At 52.8% G+C, this 20,278-nt stretch overlaps 1 protein-coding gene across 2 annotated transcripts in view; it reads right to left on the minus strand.

Moving 5' to 3' along the window:
* Positions 1-13,945: 13,945 nt before the first annotated feature.
* Positions 13,946-20,278, minus strand: part of ETV5 (ETS variant transcription factor 5) — a 12,874-nt gene continuing 6,541 nt past the window's right edge. Inside the window, exons 8-14 of one of the 2 annotated variants that reach the window (XM_041487060.1) lie at positions 20,129-20,278; positions 18,333-18,592; positions 17,638-17,697; positions 17,181-17,249; positions 16,657-16,826; positions 15,847-15,948; positions 13,946-15,702 (exon numbers count right to left, since the gene is read on the minus strand). The exon at positions 20,129-20,278 is cut by the window's right edge and continues 39 nt beyond it. In XM_041487060.1, the coding sequence (XP_041342994.1) occupies positions 15,481-15,702; positions 15,847-15,948; positions 16,657-16,826; positions 17,181-17,249; positions 17,638-17,697; positions 18,333-18,592; positions 20,129-20,278 (1,033 nt within the window). In that variant the 3' untranslated portion in view covers positions 13,946-15,480. Of the gene's footprint in view, positions 15,703-15,846; positions 15,949-16,656; positions 16,827-17,180; positions 17,250-17,637; positions 17,698-18,332; positions 18,593-18,967; positions 19,189-20,128 lie in introns of those variants that run through there. The other variant, XM_041487059.1, reaches the window with a different exon arrangement.

The raw sequence follows: 20,278 nt of genomic DNA on the forward strand, positions 1-20,278 counted from the left end.
TTGTGTTCAGTCCTATCTATAATGTTTAGTAATTTTGGAGTATTTCCAGGAGTCCTTTGCAATCTCAGCTGTTCTGGGGCTCTGTGACTTTTCTATTCCCTCTTCTCTTTTCATCAGTTCTACCTGATGGGAGACATCAGGGTTGGTTGTTTATCACCCTAATAAACATTTTCCTTTTAAATGATTGGTGAAGGAGTAGATCTAATTCATTTAGTTGTTAAAGAAAAGCAAGGAAAAAACAAGCACCAAGGTTAGCACTATTGTGCACCTCCATACCAAAAGCCAGCCTGTTGTTTTTCCTCTTCCAGCACCAAAACCTGGAAACCCCCAAACTAACCACCTCATTCTTTTCCCCCAGTGTTCCCAACTACCTGCTTGAGAAATCTGCTTGTAGTAAAGGCTGCCCTCATTTATTTTGAGCTGTTTCCCACACATTTAATGTTCTAAGTGAGACTTACAAGCTGCCTTGGGGGGCTGTTCCCTGCCCGTAGTGACCTTTCAGTCCCAGTTTCATCCCCTTTTGCTGAAGGGCAGCAGTCACAGTGGCAGGGGACAAAGCTCCTCTCAGCACAGGGAGACGTGGCTGCTGCTCACCCTGTTAGGCACTTGCAGAATCCAGCCAAGCTTGAGCTGTCTCCTGCCTTTCTGTGCCACCAGAAAAACTGGGGGCTCAGGGAAAAGGTGAGGAAAGGTCAGGTGGTGGCATGGGAGGTGCTTAGGGACAAGCAGGAGGAGGAAGAAAGGGTTGGATGGAAGTGGGAAAGCGGCTCCTTGAGTGTTTTTGGGGCTGTGGAATGCTTTGCAGAGGGGAGTTTTGCCTGTGGTTACAGCAGAGCAGAGCCTGGAGGAACCCGAGCCTCATTTTGTCTTTGTTCACAGAGCTTGCTCCATTAAGGATTATCCCACCATCCTCCCCCTCCAACACCAACCTCATTCTCTGTTTCTTTGTAGTGAACCCACATTGAGTCAACAGAAAAATCTTTATCACAAAGGAGGGAAGCAGGAAAGCCCTCTTGGCTGGGGAGTTTCAGTGATAAGCATTTCAGAAGTGCTTATCGTGTCCTAGACGTGGCCCAGCCCCAGCCACAGCCTGCCTTGTACCTCTCCCATATCAAACACCTGCAGCAGGTTCACCTTCTTCAAAGCAGCCACGGAAAGTGATCTCAGTCTGGCAGCAGATGTCACCTTTGTTCCTGCGCTGCTTTTTCTCCTGCAAACGGAAAGAAAACAGTCTGTGACGCCTGTAATTTATCAGACTTGCATCTGTGTTATAGACCAAAGTACAGAACAATAGTGACAGGGAGTGAGACTGAGGTTTCCCAGGAAATTGCAACAGCAAACTTCCTCATTTTCAGGCTCATTTTATGGACCCTGAGAAAAAGCTCTAAATTTTTTTAAATTCTCCTTTTAATGTGCAAAGTCTGCAGTTGGGGTTTATTTTGTGCACAGTTAAACTGAATATGAAGCAGATTGCAAGTCCCTTAGATGGGTTCTGAAAAGATCAGACCCTGAAAAGATGAGACCCTGAAGGCATTCCAAGGGCTTTGCCAAGAGCCTTCTTGATGAGGCTCTCATCAATGTGCGTCCCCCTTGAATTTCTTCACTGTCATTTTGTTTTTAGGCCTACTATTTATAATTTTATAGGCATAAAATTGCCTCAGATTAATTACTCTCTTATGGCAATGGGAAAACAATACATATTACTAGATTAATAACAAGGAAACAGCAATTTAATGTACTGCTGGCTACAAATTTCTTCTATGCAAATGGTTTGACAGCTGGAGTTTAAATACTCCCTCAGAAAAGCCTGTAACCTCTTCAACTCTAAACATTTTGACCCACTGGGATTATGAGCCCCCAGCACAGCTAAACAGAGCAATCCTCAATTGAACTTTACACTGTCAACAGGACCTGGAAATGCATTGCATGTCCAAGCAGAGTCTGTGGGAAAGGGAGTGCCCCTGGGTCAATCATATGACATGCAGACCATGTCCAGGCAAAGTCAGATGAGAAAAAGCTTCCCCTCTCACAGAAGGAAGAAAATAAGAAGGAAGGAGTTGGGAAGGGAATTTCCAACTTCCTTACAAGTATAATTATTTCAGAGCTTTAACTGAGGAGAAATGTCCTCTCTATAGAGGACAGCAGACAGCACTGGAGTCTTCTCCATGACTGCAGGAAGACTTGCTTGTACCTCTCTGCTGGTGTCAAATACAATCCCCCCATTGTTTCAAATTTCCACTTCTGTCCCTATCTCGTGACCTTCTCTCTTGCTGTTGTTGAGCTCTGTGTTTAAGCAAGATAAACTTTTATTCCCCATTCTGTGCTGGAGTGTGACTTGCCCTGGGCTTGCTCTTGAGTCCCTTTCAGCCACCTCAAGGGCACCTGGTTTGGACTTGGGAGGACTGTGGGCAGCACCGAGGACCTGCAGCACCACTGCTGGGATGGGAAATGGGAGCGTGGGCGGCAGGACTGTGGGCAGCACCAGGGACCTGCAGCACCGCTGCTGGCATGGGAAATGAGAGCATGGGCTGCAGGACTGTGGGCAGCACCGAGGACCTGCAGCACCACTGCTGGCATGGGAAATGAGAGCATGGGCTGCTTGGAAGGACCAGCCCTCCCAATGTCCCACCTAATTCTCATTAGGCAGGAGCTGGAGATCCTGCACTGCTCCTTGCTGTGCAGATCCATTCTCTCTCAATGCTCTGTGCCACTGCCCAAGGGACATAAAGCCACCTGAAAGTTGATCTTGAAGCCCTCTCAGCACTGTGGTGTTGCCATTTGACTCCTGTTGTGGAGATGTGAGTCGGGGTCTGTGCAGTGGTGACTGGGTACAGTTTGTACCTGTTTCCCACCAGAGCTGAGCCAGGATTTTCTGGTAATCTAAGAAGGGGATTAAAAAAAAAAAAAAAAACCCAAAAACCAAAATAGTCTTTTATTTTGATCTCCTTGTCACTTCAAAAGAACAATTCAATCACCGCTAAGCTGCTAGAACATTCTTTGCTCTCAGTTCCTCAGCCAGAAGTGGCCAGACTGCCCTTTTTAAGCCTGGCAAGTTTCTGCCAGCTAAATCCCCTGCCTTCTGCTGTCAGCTTTCCCTCTCAGCTCGCTGGCACTGGTCCTGGGGGAAGGTGGCTGATGCCCACATCCACCTGACCCAGCAGGTGTTTTGTCCCCCTGTCCCAACCACCTGGGGCTGCAGCAGAGCTGGCTGCTCCCCTGATGGCACTGTGCCCCATTTCCTGGCCTGTTTGCCCTTTTGTTAGGGCTGGCACATGGTGTTCTACAGAGTGGGAAAAGTGAGAGCACAGCTGGCTTTTGGAAGGGAGCAAACTCCAAGGATTGTGTTCAAAGCCCCTCCTGCTGCCTGCAAGGGTTGGGTACACTCGGTGAGCCTGTAATCTGTGCCTGATGGTCGATTACTTGGAGCTGGGAAAAGGTGCTTGGAATATCTGTGCCCTTGGGTTTTATGGCTTAACTGGAGGAGGAGAACAGCACAACTAAAAATACCTACATGTTCAAACCAGCCTTTTGTCTCTGAGGGGGAGCAGTGAATTCTCAGAGTCAAGCCCAGGCTGTGTATTATTACAAGCAATAAACCTACTGGGGGTTGGAACTAGCTTGAGCTAAATTGTGAGGCATCCTTCCCAAACCCTGCAGCACATCAGGGGGAGGACTGGAAAAATTGCACAGCAGCTTTGCTTAAATTTGAGCAGTTTAGTAAAAATAAAAAGTTAGTAGAATGGCTCGTGTTGACATGGCATTCACAGCCTTGAGAGGGTTTCTGCAGAGAAGAAGACTGGGTGGGGCGAGAATGTTTGGGGCAGCTGAGTGGGATGTTCTGCCGTCAGAGCTGGCAGAAAGGTTCTCCTGTCAGTTTTAGGCTTCAGAATTGGAGCTGGAGGAGAAGGAGCACGCAGACCCCCAGGGATGGGTGGAGGAGGCAGCCTGGCCCCCACAGCAGGGCTCTGGCCCTTCAGGTCTCTGCTGCTTCTCATGACAAAGGGCTGTTTCTGTTTGCTGTCTCCCACGGCAAACACAGCTCCAGGGCTGAGCAGAAACAAAGTCTTGAGGACACCAGGAGCCTGAAATGTCTGCATGCCAAGATTAATGTGCAGTGGCTTAAATCTGCTCATTTAGGAGTTCATAAAATGTAAAGCACTTAAGGAGAGGAGAAAGGAAGGCTGTAAGGAGAGCAGTGTGGTCCAGGAGTATCCCATGGATTCTCAGTGTACTTTCCAAAACCCAGTTATCTTGTGGAGACAGCTTCCTAGCAAGAAGCATTTGTTGACTGCATATATTTCTGTCTGCAGACATAAAAATTTCACTCAGCCCTGCGTTTGAAGGGGAGAAGAGCAGCTGAGAAAACATTTGCCCTTTTTCAAAGAGCTTTATTTACTTTGGGATCAGAGTGATTCAGCATGGAGGCACCAGCCAGGGCTGGAGGCAAAGCTGCATTTGCCTTGAAGAGAGAGTTAAGGATTATATCAAAAGTGGAATTTAATCCTGCTATCTTTCACTCAAAAGATTCAGCAAAGTGCCTCCAACTTACTCCAGAAACTTCTCGAAGTGATGTCCTGAGGCTGTGAGGGAGTGAAATACTGGGAGCCTTGTCTGGAGGAAGCCAGCCATGTGCATGGCCCTCCCTGCCCTGTTGCCATTGTAGAGCTGAGCATTCCCATCCCACGACCAGAAACCGAGGGAAGAAGGAAGAGTGGAGCAACCAAGGGACTGGACAGGGTGATTTGACATCCTAGACCCAGCCTCTTGGGGTGACACAGGGCAGCAGAGTTGGCCTCTGCATTTGCAGAGCGTGTCACTCTCAGGTGACTCTGGAGAGGGAGGCTCTTCCTTCTCCAGAGGCTTGGTGCTCATGCTGGTGGCTTTGGGACAGGGGCTCCTTGGAGACGTGGCTTGGTGCTGGCCTTGGCAGTGCTGGCCTAGCAGTTGGACTCAATGACCTCAGAGGGCTTTTCCACCCTTAATCATTCCGTGAGTCTGTGATTAATCCAATTTTGCATGGCTGAGAGCTCCTGAAAGTGGCCCTTGCCAGGTCGTGAGGGGCAGAGGGAGCAGAGCAGGGTTGGGATATTGGGATAACCCGGGCCCTTAAAATGTGCAAGCCAGGGAGCAGCTGTAAGAGCCTGCTGTGATGGAGAGCAATGGCCTCTCCTGGGGGCAGCCTCCAGTGCTGATTCCCACAGTCTGGAGCTCCAGGAGGTGGGGAAAATCCCAGGGCTCTGTCCCTGCAGACCTCTGATGCACGTCACCATCTGAAGGGGCCCCTGGGCCCCAGACAGAGGTGTGTATACACAGCACAGACAAATGGGATTTACAGGAGCCAGCTTCCCAGCCTTACTTTCCAGGAGCAAGAGTGTCAAGAATGCACAGAAGACTGAGAAAAACAGCTCTAAAAGGGGAAAAAAACATTTGCAAATGTGCCTGCTCTCCAGGCACTCCTGGGAGAACATAAGGAGTAGGTTTGGAAAAAAACCTGACACCTTCATCTCCTCCTTTAGGAACAGTTCAACCTGCTGAAAATACATTATTTGACTCAAAAACAGTCTGGGAACTTAAACATTACCCTTATCCCTGTAGCTCCAGCCTCTCCCAGCCAGCTCTAATGCCCACAGGCAGGAAGGCCTCCAAGGCAACAGCATGATGCTGAGGAGACCCACCACACAGTGAGATGGTCCATTTTTTGCTGAAATGTTTGTAATTAAGAGCTCTGGCTCCCCAGTGATGTGTGTCCTATAAAATACTAAAAATAAATCCATTAAATAAAGGAGGCACTGTTGCAACTCCTGAAAAACTAAACGAACCAGAAAAAGAAGGCACTTCAGAATGAAGCAGAGTTTGGACTGCCTTCCCAGGCCTGGGATGCTGCTTCTGCAGGTACAAGCATGGATTTGTGAAGGCAGCTGAAGCCATGGAGTGGAGTTATCCACACAAACTCAAACCCTAAATGAAATCTGGTGTTTGTGCCCTTTGGATGGCAGCCACACTGCTTCCCCAGCCAACACCATCCTCCAGAAAGCAAAGTGGATGCAAGAACATTCTTGTGTCCATGTGTGATAATTCCCACTTTAGCTTCTCTTCCTGCTTTTCTCTGCCACCACTCAGCCAGCACAGCCTCAAGACCACTGCTGATCCTCCAGCTCTGCCCTCTGCCCAGCCCGGTGGGATACTGGGATGTTGGGATATTGGGATGTTGGGATATTGGGATGTTGGTTTGTTGAGATGTTGGGATGCTGAGATGTTTGGATATTGGGATATAGGGATGCTGAAATGTTGGATATTGGGATATAGGGATATTGGGATGCTGGGATATTGAGATGCTGGGATGCTGGGGTATTGGGATATTGGGATGTTGGGATGTTGGGATGCTGAGATACTGGGATATTGAGATGTTGGGATGTTGGGATGTTGGGATGCTGGCAGTGGTGTTGCAATGGTAGCAGCCACTGTCCCAGGTTGCTCCAAGCCCCATCCAGCCTGGCCTTGAGCACTTCCAGGGGTGGGGCAGGCACAGCTTCTCTGGACAGCTGTGCCAGGGCCTCAGCATCCTCCTAATATCCAGTCTAAACCCGCCCTCTAAATGATCCTTTTCCATCCTGTAATCCATGAAACATTTTCTGAAGACTGTTAAAGAGAAGACAAGCAAGGATGCCATGCAATATTTCCTCATGAAGGTAACATAACTAGACCCAAACCTTGGTGTCAGCTGGATCTTGAAGTTCTTTCACTTAGTAATATTAAATCTTAAATCTTATCACTCAGTAACATTAAATCCTTATTTAAGGTACTACTACCTTACTTTACCCTTATTTAAAGTGCTACTTCCATACAGAGGGAGATCCTCCTAGTTTAGGAGACAAAAAAATATTCCAGCCTATATTTCATTTTAATTCCTGCTGCACACTGAGTAGTTTTTTGGTTTCCAAATTACTTCTGGAAATACCAACCTGTTATTTCAGGAAAGCAGACTCTCCTTTTTTCTCTCATGAGTGGAATTGTGATTTATTGTGGCCAGAGAGTTACTGAGCCAAATGCTCTGAGCAAAGGTACACAGCCAGTCCTGGAAATGTGGTGCTGTTAGTGCCAGAAGATGTGTTTAGCTCACAGCCAAAATAGAGAAATTGGCATTTTAGAGAAATACAATATTTTCCAGCACTACAGGACACTGCTCCTCCCATGGCACTGCTGTCACCACTGCACCCATGTGTCAGGATGGCACTGCTGGTGGCTGCTTTCCTTGTGCCAGGTTGGAAGTGGATGAATGTACACTTCAGGTGCCTTACTTTGCTGGAATCTGGCTGAATGCAGAGAATCAGATTATAAAAACACTGTAGTGCTGCAAAAATCCCACAATGCATGGCCCGGCCTTGTCTTAGGGGAAATGTTCTTTTATTCAAACATATGATCATTCACACTGCTTAGATAATGGATGTAGGATTAAAAGAAATATCTCCATGTCTGGATTCTCCAGGAAAATAATATTTCAAGGCTGGGAGACATAAAATGCATAGAAGAAGGTCCCCTTTTGGGCACAGCTGGTGCCTGTAGCCAGGTGTGATGTTCATGCTTGAAATGCTCCACAGCATCAAGGCTGGCCTTCTTCTGTTGCTTGCTGGAGACAATAGATTTCTTCCTTTCCCTTAAAAACGAAAAGATTTTGGGTCAAATTCACCACTCCCTACCCACCAAGCCCTTACAGCTGTGTGTTTGGTCACCCAGATCATGGCTGGAAAATGTTGCATATAAGTGAAATTGGCATTATAGTGCTACAGTACTGCTGAATCTGCCGGTCTTCAGTAGCTGGTATGGACATAGACTTGGATGTGGAGATGGTGCTGCTGCTCCTTCCTTCCACAGCCTCTGCCATGGTGCCACCAGGGAGGGAGGGAGGGATGGATGGATGGATGGATGGGTGGATGGATGGATGATGGATGGACGGATGGATAGATGAGTGGATGGATGGATGGGTGGATGGATGGATGGATGGATGGGTTGATGGACGGATGGAAGGACAAGGCTACACTGAGTGGCTGATCTAAATAAGAGATTTATTTTGCAGGAGTTGTGCACGCTGTGCTAGCTCCCCAAACAAGCTGCTAGCTTGGTACAAAGCATGGCATCACCAAAATGTTACCACGCCATGCAGAGCTTCACCCAAAAATGGGGTACAAAGGGCTGGTTGTCTGAAGAGGTGGGAATGAAGCAGGAGAATAATGCAGGTGGGAATAATTCTCTCTCCAGGCTCTGGAGGGAGGCAGGTGGATTGAAACCCAAAAGGAGGAGCAAGCCATTCCCTGGTGCCATTCAATTTTGAAAAGCAGCCAGGCTGTGTCTGGCAGAGTGACAAAACTCCTTGTTTCATGACTCATTTCAGGAGAGCAGCTTTGGTAAGCAATAATTTTGCACTTCTGTCCTGTCAGAGGCTGTGAACTAAAAAAACAAAACAAAACAAAACAAAACAAAATTCACAATGAAACACAACAACAACAAAAAACCAACAAAAACCAAAACAATACAAACAAAAAAACCCCCGAAAAAACCAAACAAAAAAACCCCAGGAGTTGAGCCCTAGTGAGAACAGGCCACAGGGCTGAGGGCTTAGCTGTGTGCTCTGAGCCAGGAGTGGGGCACACTGCTGCCCGTGTGCCTCGGGGCACGCCAACCCAGGCAGAAATGGAACTGCCTCAGCAAAACCCAGGCTGGCTCCACACCAGGCTGGCTGCTGTCAAAGCAGGTGGCTGGGAATGCACTGCAGGAATTGGGGCTGAGGATGTCCTCCTCCCACTCACCTGCTCTGTGACTCATCCCGGAAAGCAGGAGGATGCTGCCAGCCTGGCCGGGTGGAAATGCCACAGCTGCCCCGGGAGATGCTGACCTTCACCTGTGGTGCTGCCAGGGAAATGGGAGCCTGAGTTTCACAGTGCTCAGCAGTGCACTGAGCTGGGGGGAAACCTTGTGTGGGGTGCCAAGGTGGGCAAGTAGAAAATTTCCCTATTTCCAGCCTTCCCTTTCCTGTTCCTTCAGGCACAACAAAATCAGCGAGGGCAAGGCAGCCAGCATGCCTGTGCAGCACTGGTAATCTTGTTTTATCCCCCTGGAGGGCTCTGAGCAAAGCCGTAAGAGCTCCACAGTGGGGATCTCATGGGCTTTTAGCATCTCTGGAGCAGCGTGGTGGGCACACACTGCACATATTTTCCCCTCACCTCCACTGGGAACATCCCCAGTGTCACCACTTTACTTTTTGGTGCCGTGACAAGCATCCATAGGGATCACAGATACCAAAAGAATGAGAGACTGCCATGGAAAGCCCTGGCCCTGCAATATGTTTCCAAAGAAAGATTGTTTTCTTTCCACTTTCTTCTTGAAAGCAAACGATTTTGAAGCCCAGGAGAGTACCACTAGCCCACCCACCTGGTTTTTGCTCTTCACTGCTCCCTCCATACACTGCTTTTCTTTCTCAGCTGTCTCTGAACAGCCTGAGATGAAAAAGAGCTTTGGAAAGGGTAGCTGAGGCTGCAGCCTGGGCTGCTGCTGCCCTCTCCTGGGTCCAAGGTGGCCAAGAAACCAAGAGATGATTTTTCTTAAAGAGATCCCTGCAAGCCTGGGTTCATGTCACCCTTGGCAGATCCTCTTTCATCCTTGCAGGGAGCAGCACTCGGAGGGTGCCAGGCCCAGGGCTGCTGCCCAGGCTGGTACAGGGCTGGCCTGGCTGTGCCATTTGAAGGCCTGTTGTCAGATCCCTTCAGGAATCCCAGCACAATTTATGGCAGGACAATGGATGGTCAGCTTGGAGTGCAGGGGTATACAGCTGTGCTGACCCAGTGTTGTGGGAGCTCAGGGTTTTTCTCACTTCATCCGCTGCCTGTTCTGTCCAGGATGGTTTTATTTATATTAAACTAAAAAGCCTTCTAAATAAGAGGCTATGGCTGATTCCTCGTACTGCAGACAAGTTCCCAGCTCTGCCCCTCACCTTGGCTCCACTATCAGCTGGAGCAAAGCCTCATCTTGCATTTTTTGCTCTGTCTTACCCAAGCTGCCCCCTGCCCAGGACCCCTCCTGGCCAGGTGAGCACCCAGCCCTTCAATGCAGGAGGGATCTCCTGCTTCTGCAATCAAGTGGGGGCACCCTCCTTCCAAAATCTGAGCCTCTGGGGTCCTATTGCTTGCCTCTCTAATAAGTGGCAAAGAAATCATAGAAAGCTATAATGATTTGGGTTGGAAGAGACCTTAAAGACCACCTAGTTCCACCCTCCTGCCGTGGTCAGGGACGCCTCCCTCTAGGTGGGATGCCTGCCTCAGGATTGCAGGTTCCTCAGGTTCTCCAGACAGAGGAACCTGTGTAGGTGACCCATGGCTGGGAGTAGTCCATGGGCACCTACAGAACACAGGAGTAACAGACACTTAGAGCCATAGTTAATGATAAGAGGATGATGGAGCCTCCCCCATAGCTCTGAGAGCCTTTAATTCAGCAATTGGCTCATGGTTTCAGGAGCTACTTAAAGGCTTATTCCAGTGTTAGTGCTTTGTGAGAGGCTGGGAGCTCAGTGTTGGAAGGCTTTGAGGCTCTGGGGTGTTAGTGGAGCCCCAGGCCCCTTCTCAAGGGAGCACTGGAGAAGGTGGAGTCAGTGGTGTCCCTCTTCCTGCAGCCTGCCAGGAGTGGAAGGCTTGGAGTCACAAATCCAGACCCACATCTCCCAGGAAAGCCAGCACAAAGCAGAGAGAAGCCCTGGGAAACAAGCTGTGGCTAAAGCCCTCCCTGCCACAGAGTATGAGCACATTTGGATACCAAAGACCTCTGCAGATGTGCTGCCACAAAACCCCGCGGTGGCCGGGAGCAGCAGCTGGACATCCACGGGGTGGTGCCGGACCAGTGTGAGGCGAGCTGGGTGTCCTGCACACCCCCAGGTGGAAGTTCCTCACTTTTCCTCACTCACCAGCCCAGATCTTGCTTGCCTGATCTTTTTTGGTTGTTGTTTTGTTTTGTTTTGGCTGTTTTTGTTTTTTTTTTCCTCTTGGGGTTGACTCATATTGAAGTTGGCTCCACACACGGAGCCACTCATGTTGCTCCAGGTGTTTAAGAGCCAAATCAACCCACTTACTGAAAACATGGAGTGTTTGAAGAGCTGGGGAAGAGGTAGGTGATGTGACCTACCTCGCTGGCAGAGCCAGCTGCCAGGCACAGGCACGAGGCCACCACGATGGGCGCTGGGACGTGGGCCAGGTGGGAGCCGTGCCTCCCTGCCCGTGGTGGGCCAGGCAGCACCCCTGCTCTCCAGTTCTGGCCTTGTCAGTCCTGCCAGAAGAACAAGCTGCGTGGGCAGTAATTCTCGCCCAAAATGCTCTTCCAGGCAGCAATGGAAAACTCCGTCATGGGCTATTAAATATGAAGCCCCTGAGCCACAAATCCTGCCCCAGTCGGAAGTGCCAGACTATTTATACACTCCCATGTAAGAGCCATAGCAGACCCTTGGCTGTCTCTGTTGCTTTTTGAACATTTTCCAGTCCTGCTAGATGCTTCCAAGACAGGGAGAGCAGAAATGTGCTCCATGAATTATGGATGTGTAAAGGGTTGTAATGATCCTCTCCCTTTTACAGGCTCCCCTTTTCCAAATGATTTTTAACCTGTGCCTCTTGGACCATCTGGTAACTCCAAACTCTCATTCCAGGGAGGGGTAACTTGGGGCACATTAGGAATGCTGTGAAAAGAAGAAAATAGGAAAATACACATTTGTCCCCATTCAATACCAGCTGCATTTTTATTGTCTGCTTACCCAGTGTCACAGATCATTGTTCACCCCGAGCTGCTGATGGGCTCTTTACCACAACAACCACACAGAGGTGGAAGCTGTGAGGATTGGACACCAGCACCAAGGTTTTTGCCAGCCTGGATAGATGAATCCTCCCCAAACCTGTGCTTCGTTGTTCACCATCCTCTCTGCTGGCTCCTCTTCATCCTCCCCTGTGGCTGGGAGGAGTGGGAGGAAGGCAGGAGGCAAATGATGTGGAAATATGGGATGGAGGGGACCAAGGTGGTGAGCCCTGGGGATGGAGCAGTGGTAGCCTGAGCCATTCCTGGTCCTGGGGGCAGTGGTGGCAGCTGCAGCAGTGCTCCCCATCCTATGGAATGTTGGAGTATGTCCTGAGAGGGCATATCCCCGTGCCTGGAAGCAGCATCTGATGGGGCAGGAGGTGAGAAGGGAGCACACATGTTTCCCACCTGCTTCCCCTCCATCTCCCAGCTCCTGACAAATGCTGGTCCAGCCCCTGCTCTGCTGGGAGCTCCTGACCCCATCCCTGGGAGGCTGCAGGCAAGACACTGAACAGCTTTGGCTTGTCCCTCATCCTCAGGGAGGGGACAAGTGGGACCAGGCACCCAGGGCAGCTCCATCCCCTCTGCATGGAGTGTGAGCACAGGGAGGGGTAACACACAGCAGGATCAAATGAGGAGCAAATTCTTGGTGTCCTAAGTAATAAAAGCCAGTGAGGTACCAAATCCTTTGGGGCCTGAACCCTTTTGTCCCACACTGACAAACAGGAACAGAAAAACCCCTCTTCCTAACCTTTCGGTAAGAGCGTGAGAGAGACACCCCTGGGACCTCAGCCCTGCCCACAGCAAGATTTGAAGGGCCAGGGTCAGGGTTATGGTGTGACAAGATGCTTGATGAAGGCTTTGAAAGGCTTTGCTTTATCTGCTCATCCTCATCCTCACCATCCATAATCGGTCCCAGGTCTTTGCCCCTGGGCCATCTGCCTGCCGGCCGCGCTGCCGGTGGCCCCGTCTTCCCCTTGCTCCATCCTGAGCACCAGGACTCAGCCTGGCTGGGATTACCAGGCACTGTCTGGAGCTCAGATCACCTGGGTTTTGCAGTCTTGGGCAGAGGACAGAACTTTGTGGAAAATAAAGATGGAATAGGTTGGGAGTGTAAGATGTCTCCTGAGGCTGAACAGCCAATTTAGCTCCTTGAAGGCTTCATGCCAGAGGAATTGGTTTTGCTGGATGTTTTAGAGCATGCTTTGCCCTGCCTGGGCTGGGAGACAGCCACACTTCCCCATGCAGCTTAATACTTCAGGCATGATGGAAGAGCAGCTTAAGGAGCCATTAGCAACGTGGCTGGCAGCCAGCAGTGGATGCAGGCGAGGTGGGGTGGGTGGGTGTGTAAAAAGCATCACGGCACACAAGGACCTTTCATCTCTCCACTGCCACATCTAGGGATGGGGCTTGGCTGGGCTGTGAAAATAAACTGGAAGAGAAGACGTGTCAGAGTATCTGCAAGAGCATCACACCAGCCCCCTGCACCAGATGGGCTGGGAGCCCATGGACACCCTGACTCAGCCCAGCTAAACTGAGGCCAGTGGCAGTGGGCAGTTCTGGGGTGTTTGAGTTTTTCTGCAGCCTGTCAGGAGAAACACAAACCCTCCAGCTGAATCAAGTCCTCACAGAACAGCCCTTGCCCTCCACCCACCTCCTTCATCTTTCTGTAAACCCTGAATTCTTCCCAGCCTAGAAATGGAGACAGTGGGGAACCACTGTCAGTAGGTTGTGGAAAGGCTTTAGCCCTGCCTGATGGCAGGTGCTTGGGTTTCCAGGGGCGTGGAGGACTCACTGAGAAACCCTGGGAAGAGGAAATATTAAATTGCACCTACTGGGCAGAAACCACCCCCATTCCAAATGGATCCTCTCATGGGATGTGGCTTTGTGAAAGCCATGGCACCATCCACACACAGCAGCAACAAATCCAGAACGGGGGAGAGGGCAGGGGGGCTCTGGAGAGAGCAGCCCTGGTGACTTGGTTTCAGCTCCAGACACACCAGGCTGCAGGCCCCAAATGCTGGGCTGTAGCCTGGATCCCCCCAAGCACAGCCAGGGGCTCCTCCCAGCCCAGGCAGCATCCCAGGGCGCAGGCAAAGCAGGAGCCCAGGCAGTCAGGGAGGAACAGGAAGCAAGATCCTTTATTGTACACAGTACAGAATGTAATGCAGCTTTGCAGGAGATACATAGCCCTGCTTGAATAAAGATATTTCAAATCAGTCCTCAGATTAACTCCTTCTGCACTGCAGACCTGCCAGACCGAGCAAATGGTTAAAAACCTGTCCCCAAGGTGGGGTTCCCAAAACCAAATGCTCCCCATGGGTATAGGCCACTGCAGCCACCATGGGGAGAGCAACCAAGTCACTGTAGAGTTAATCTTCATACTTCCCAAAAAAAAAAAAAAACAAAAAAAAAAAAAAAAAACCAACCAAAAAAAAACAAAAAAACAAAAAAACAAAAAACCAAACAAAAATTCCAACCGAAGCTAACTAAAGAAGAGAAAAAAATCCTATACAGCATTTACAACAAAACATGTAGCCTGGTGCAGGGGAGGCAGGTATGGATATATGAGTAGTGGAGGAGTGTTAAGAGGTGCAGCGAGGGGTGGGGGGAGCTGGAGGGAAGTGGGGTATTGAGGAAGGGGGGTGGGGGACCCCCCATCCCTGCCCACCTCAGCCTTACAGCCCAGCTCCGAGGCCATGCCGAGCAGGGGGAGCACAGCTGAGCCAGTGTTGGGATTCAGTCCTGGCTCCCCTGGGAAAGAGGACTGGAGCAGTGAAATGGAGTGGACCAGATCCTTCGGCAGCCGTCCCAGGAAGCCACGGGCATCGAGGGCTCCCCCTGCCACCAGAAAAGCCACAGGGGTGTCCCCAGGGACAGCAGCCGAGCTGCAAAAAATAGCTTTGCCTTAAAATACAAAAAATCTACAAAAATCAGTTTAGAAACCTTTAGTATTTTCCTAAAACATCCCAAAAAAAAAAACAAAAAACAAAGAGGAAGTTAGTGTCAGGGTTTCCTCCCCACAAATGCAACCCATGGCCCATAGCCAGAGCTGGGGAGGATCATGGGCACGGAGAGGATGCAGGAGGTTCTATGGGAACAACAGGTTATATGGGGAGGGGGCTCAGGAAGAAGGCAGAAGGCTCCTCGGGGTTGGGGTAGGATGCTGCGCACATCAGCCCCGGGGCGCTGGCCCGGGCGGCCCCCCGCATCCCTCCTCTCTGTGCAAATCAAAGCCCTTTCCACCACACAAGGCAGCTACGCGGATTGTGCTCGATGCAAAGCAGATTGTCGTGACAATTGGCTCGGCAGCCACGCAGCCCAGCCCCGGGGCACTGCCAGAGCCAGGGCCTGGGGGAGAGACTGCAACTTTAGGCTCCCGGCGCCCCAAGACATCACACTGACGCATGGCAGGAGGTGCCAGCCACGGGCAGTCCTGTGCACTAGCCCTTGGAAAGGAAGGGTGGGAATTCGGCGGCAACACACGTGGGGCGTTTTAAATTCCTCGAATTTGTGTGTGCACCCATGCTGTTTTGTCGTTGGGGTTTGGTTTTTTTTTTTTTTCCCCCTCTTATGGACAGCCAAAAATATTCTTTAGAAAACCGTGTTTGCCCCAGGTGCATGCGCTAGTGCCAATGGCTCTGCCAGCCGGCCGAGTCAGTAGGCGAAGCCCTCCGCATAGGGAAGGCTGCTGCAGGGATCCATCTCCAGGAGGAACGCAGGGCTGTCCTCAAAGTGTGTCAGGGGCACCGTCTCCTCCTCTGGCACTGGGCAGTCCGGCTCTGTCTTCAGGAAAGGGCGCTGGTTGTCGGGATAGGCCATGGAAAAGAGGGCGTCGGGGTCACAGACGAATTTATAGACGTACCGCTCGCCAGCAACCTGCAGTGAGGAGGGAGGGGGTGAGGGGTGCCCTGAGCATTTCCCTGCCCTGGGGGGAGCACCACACACCTCACATCGGACCTAATCCCTCTCCTGCTGCACCCTGGGACAGCAGGGGACAGTCACGCTGTGCTGTGACCTCACCTTCTGCATGATGCCCTTCTCGTAGTAGTAGCGCAGGGAGCGGCTGAGCTTGTCGTAGTTCATGGCTGGTCGGTTCTTCTGGATGCCCCAGCGCCGTGCTACCTACGGGGAGAGAGGTGGCAGCCATCAGGGCTCCCGCCAGGGCTGGAACAGGGATCCTCAGAGGGAAACACAACTGAAAGGCAGGCTAGAGGCTTGTTTGAGGGGGCAGCTGCAGAGAAGGTGTCACCGTGGTCTGGGAGTGGCTCCCCGCCTGCCATGATAAATGCGCCGACTGTGACCACACAGCCACTGCCAGATCAGGGGCCAAATCAAAAGTCATTTCATTAGGGAGAGCCTGCCAAAAAAGCTGCTTCAAAATACCGCAATTTCCATGCATGGCGCAAGAGATATTATGGGTAATTACCCACAATGCGCAGCTCGGGGCTGGCGACAGCTGCTCTCAATTACCCCCCAAACAGCTCCTTCCTCCGTGCCACCCTCCCGTGGAGCTGTGTGGTTCCAGCACAGAGCCGCTGCTGGAAACCCAGGGCAAAGGGTGGGAGCAGCTTGGGAAGGAAGGAGCTGTGGCAGAGCAGCAGAACTCAGCAAGGCAGAGCACAGAGGCAGCACCACCACGGCCGGTACCACTGCCAGCCTCGGGAGCCAGCACGTGCCGTGCCAAGAGGCAGTGGAAGGTACTAAAGGCAAATTTCTACAGCTGACAGGAGAGCAGAGATACGTGTGAGTGGGAAGGCTCTGCTGCATGGGAAGGATCCACTCCTGCATCCCCACAGGCACTCCCCAGCTCCAGGGCAGGACCTCTCGTACCTCCTCAGGCTCGATCAGCTTGAACTCCATGCCCCGGCCGGTCCAGGCGATGAAGTGGGCGTTGGCAGGGTCATCCAGGAGGGTGACCAGGAACTGCCAGAGCTGCAGGGAGCCACGCCGCTGGTAGGGAGGGCCCTCACGGTACAGGGTGGGCTCCTGCTTCACTTTACCTGCTCACACAAAGAGACACCTGGTTAAACAGCCTGGCTCTGCCCGTCCCCCAGGCTGTGTCACCAGCAGGAGATATGTACAACAACACGGGCCATCCCTGTGCCAAGACACCTGAGCAGGATCAGGCCATGGGGTGGGAGAGGTGCTGGGGATGGTGCTGCAGGCAGGTAGGTGTCAGTGTCAGAGATGGAGCATGGCAAGCTGCCACGTGGGATGATGCCCAGCAGCTCTCAAGAGCACCGTGCCAACACTGCTTGGCTTTATAAGCTGGGCACTGCAGATCCCAGCACCCCCACATCTTCCTCCATGAGCCCCAGTTCCCCTGCAGGCCTCCTCTGGGGCCACATTCTTACCCTCCAGCCTCTCGGGTACCACGCATGTGTCATCAAAATACAATCGTGTGTCCTTTTCATATGAAAATCCTGTGGGGAAAACACCCTTTGTGAGCATAGGGCCCCTCCACTACCCTGGCTGGACCCCAAAAAAACCCTGGCTTGGCTGAATCCAGCACAGGACCCCATGCACAGCTCTAGGAGCAGACCTATTCCCAGTTACTTCAGAGGCTGAGCTCTGAGCAGCTCTGCCCCCCTCACTGCTCCCAAACCCCACTGGCAGCTCTGCATTATCCCAGATTCCCTCACAGCACGCTCACAGGGGCTGCTGGCTGCTTTTGGGGCTGGTGCCAGCACATGTGGTGCTCATGGGCCCCACAGTGCTCTCATGGCTTTTTCTGGGTGCCCAGGGAGTGCTGCCTGCCACAAGGGAGGGGTGGGATGGGGCAGGGCAGGGGGACAGTGGGGAGTCACTCACCGTCATGGCTGTTGGGGAAGACATTCCCCCGTAGGTACGAGGACTGGCAGTTAGGCACTTCTGAGGGGGAAATGAAATTACATTAGGGTTGTAAACCCTGTGGGTGGGTGCCACCATGGATTTTGGCAGCATATTCTTTACCCCAAGCATGTCCTGAAGTCTGGGAACCTTCCCCCCTCCCCACGCTCCTTGGTTCACTACATCCATCCTCAACATTGGGGAAAAGAAACCCAGTATGATTTGGGGTGGCACTGGAATTTAGACTGGAACTGCTCGAGTTTTCACAGGCCCCACATGAAGGGAGGCACTGCTGCACCTCCCCTACCATCTGCTTGGCTGTGCCACCCTCCATCCCGAGGTTGGGGTATTTTTAGGTCCTAAGGCGATTAGAGGATTTTTCCGTGATGCTGGTAGGGTCCAGCAGCCAGCAATCACAGCTGGCCCTAGGCCAGAGCCAAGGGGGGACCCACCAGGCGCCGTGGGGCACCCCAGCGCCGACCACACCACTGGCATCAGGTGAACTCCTGCTGTATCCCCTGGCTTTGGAAAAGGAGGAAAGAAAAAAGCAAAGCAGTACCCCAGCACCACAGCAGCTCCAGGGAGACACAGCACCCACTGCCTGAGGCTCAACCCTGCTCCTGCCACGCTGATGGCAGAGATGCTCTGCTCCCTGGCTGTCCCTGGCTCACACGCACCTGAGTCAATGCAGTAGTCCCGGGGCTCCTGCTTGATGCCCATGGGGGGCTGGAAGCTGTGCCCGGGGGGACCGGGCAGGCCAGGGCCGCCGTGCTCGTAGAGAGGGTCGTGGTACTCCTGCTTGAATCCCTGAGGGGGGCGGGGGGCAGCGGGGCCCAGGGGCTCCGAGAGCTGCCGGTGGTAGATGGGGCGGCTGTCCCCCGGGACCCCGGCCTGCGGCGGGAAGGGGTGGCAGGGCTCCGACAGCTGCCTCTGGAACCTGCGGGAGAAGGACGTGCCATTACTGAGGAGTGGGGGTCAGCTCCCACCCCAAACCAGAACTGCCTGACAGCTGGGTGCCTTCAGCACCCACAGCAGGCTGGGATGGCTCCTCAGGAGCACAGCCAGCACAGGAGCTCATCCCACGGGGTGCTGAGAAGCCCTGTGCCCCTCTAAGCACTGAGGACCCCAAGATGGAACAGCAGGATAAGGCATGGGCCACCTACAGCAAAGAACTCTGGCCTTCAGGTATCTGGAAAGGAATGAAAACAGGAGCAAAAAAACACCCCCCAACGCTGATATCTCTGTAAAGCAGTAAACTCTGTCCCCAGCGTGGGGGCAGGGGCCAGGGATGCTGAGCATGGGTGGCGCTTACGCAAAGCCAAATCCACTCCGCAGCTCCAGCCGGCTGCTAATCCGCCCGCGCAGCTGGGATTAAACCTTGAACTCGACAGCAGGGAGCACTATTTTGGGCTCTGTGGCGCTGCCACACTGCTCTGAGAGCAGGGTTTCTGCTGGTGGCGATGGACAAGGGACCATCTCAGGGGGTGCTGCCACATCCCCTCGTCCTCCGGCACCTTGAAAGGTGATCTTGGATCTCCGTGCGGCTCCTCTCAGCCGGCCCTGCACCATTTGCCTTTGTAACCCGAGCTCTCCCAGCTGCCGGGCTGGGATTACTCCATTTCCGAGCCATGTCCCTCTGCCCTTCCTGAATGAAACCCAAGCCCTGTGCTGGCACGGTGCTTCCCAAGGGGTCGCAGCCAGCCCCCTGCACAGCCTGAAGGTCACACGGAGCCCCGCTCTGCTGGGGAGGGATGCTTGCCTGCTGTGGGCACATTTCAAGGGCTTCTCTAGCCCCACTGGCCTTTGCCAGGCTGCCACATCTTGTCCCGTGCCCACAGGGGTGACACGGTGGCTGTCACAGCAAAGGACATCCATAGGCCACAAGCAGAGCACCTACTGAGAGTACCCACAGGAGCAAATCCAGGGTGAGGGAAGGGACTGGCAGAGCCTCCAGGGGGAGGAGGGAACAGGGGTCTCTTTTGCAGCCCACAAAATCATGGAGATACCATGCAGTGCGTGGGGAGCTCTGGACCACCCCCAGCCCGGGGTGCACACGGGCAGGACAGAGATGGTCACAGCTCCACAGCCCCACAGGGCTTGGGAGGCAGAGCTGCAGTGGGTGGGAATGAGGAGAGCAGAGCCCTGACTCAGGACCAGCACCTGCTGGAGCTGGGCTGGATGCAGGAGTCAGCCTCTGCCTCCCCTGCCTTTCCCAAGAGGGAGGCAAAGGCCCTGCCCAATGTTCAGGGACTGGAAGGAACAAGAGAAAGAGCCACAAGATCCCGGTAGGAAGTGGCAAGTTTTGCCACATGGGACCGCAGGCGACAACATTTGTCCCACCACCTGCAACCACAGCACGGGGACAAAGAGAAATGCTTGTGCCTTTCTCCCCTACACCTTGGGACCACCGACCCACCCCAAGACTCCCCATAAAGCCTCAGAGGGCTCCTGCGGCCACTGGGCGCTGCCTCACCTGTGCTCTGCGGGGAACTGGTTCTCAGACATCATCTTTGGCATGTGGATGGGCGCGTGCGGCGGCCGCGGCACGGCGAAGGGCGGCTGCTGCCGCTGCTCCTGCAGCGCCGGGGCAGCGCCATGGGCCGCGGGCACGGCGGGGCCCGGC

This window comes from Pyrgilauda ruficollis, unplaced genomic scaffold (assembly GCF_017590135.1).
Source record: "Pyrgilauda ruficollis isolate IOZ18807 unplaced genomic scaffold, ASM1759013v1 scaffold79, whole genome shotgun sequence".
Classification (NCBI taxonomy): Eukaryota; Metazoa; Chordata; class Aves; order Passeriformes; family Passeridae; genus Pyrgilauda; species Pyrgilauda ruficollis.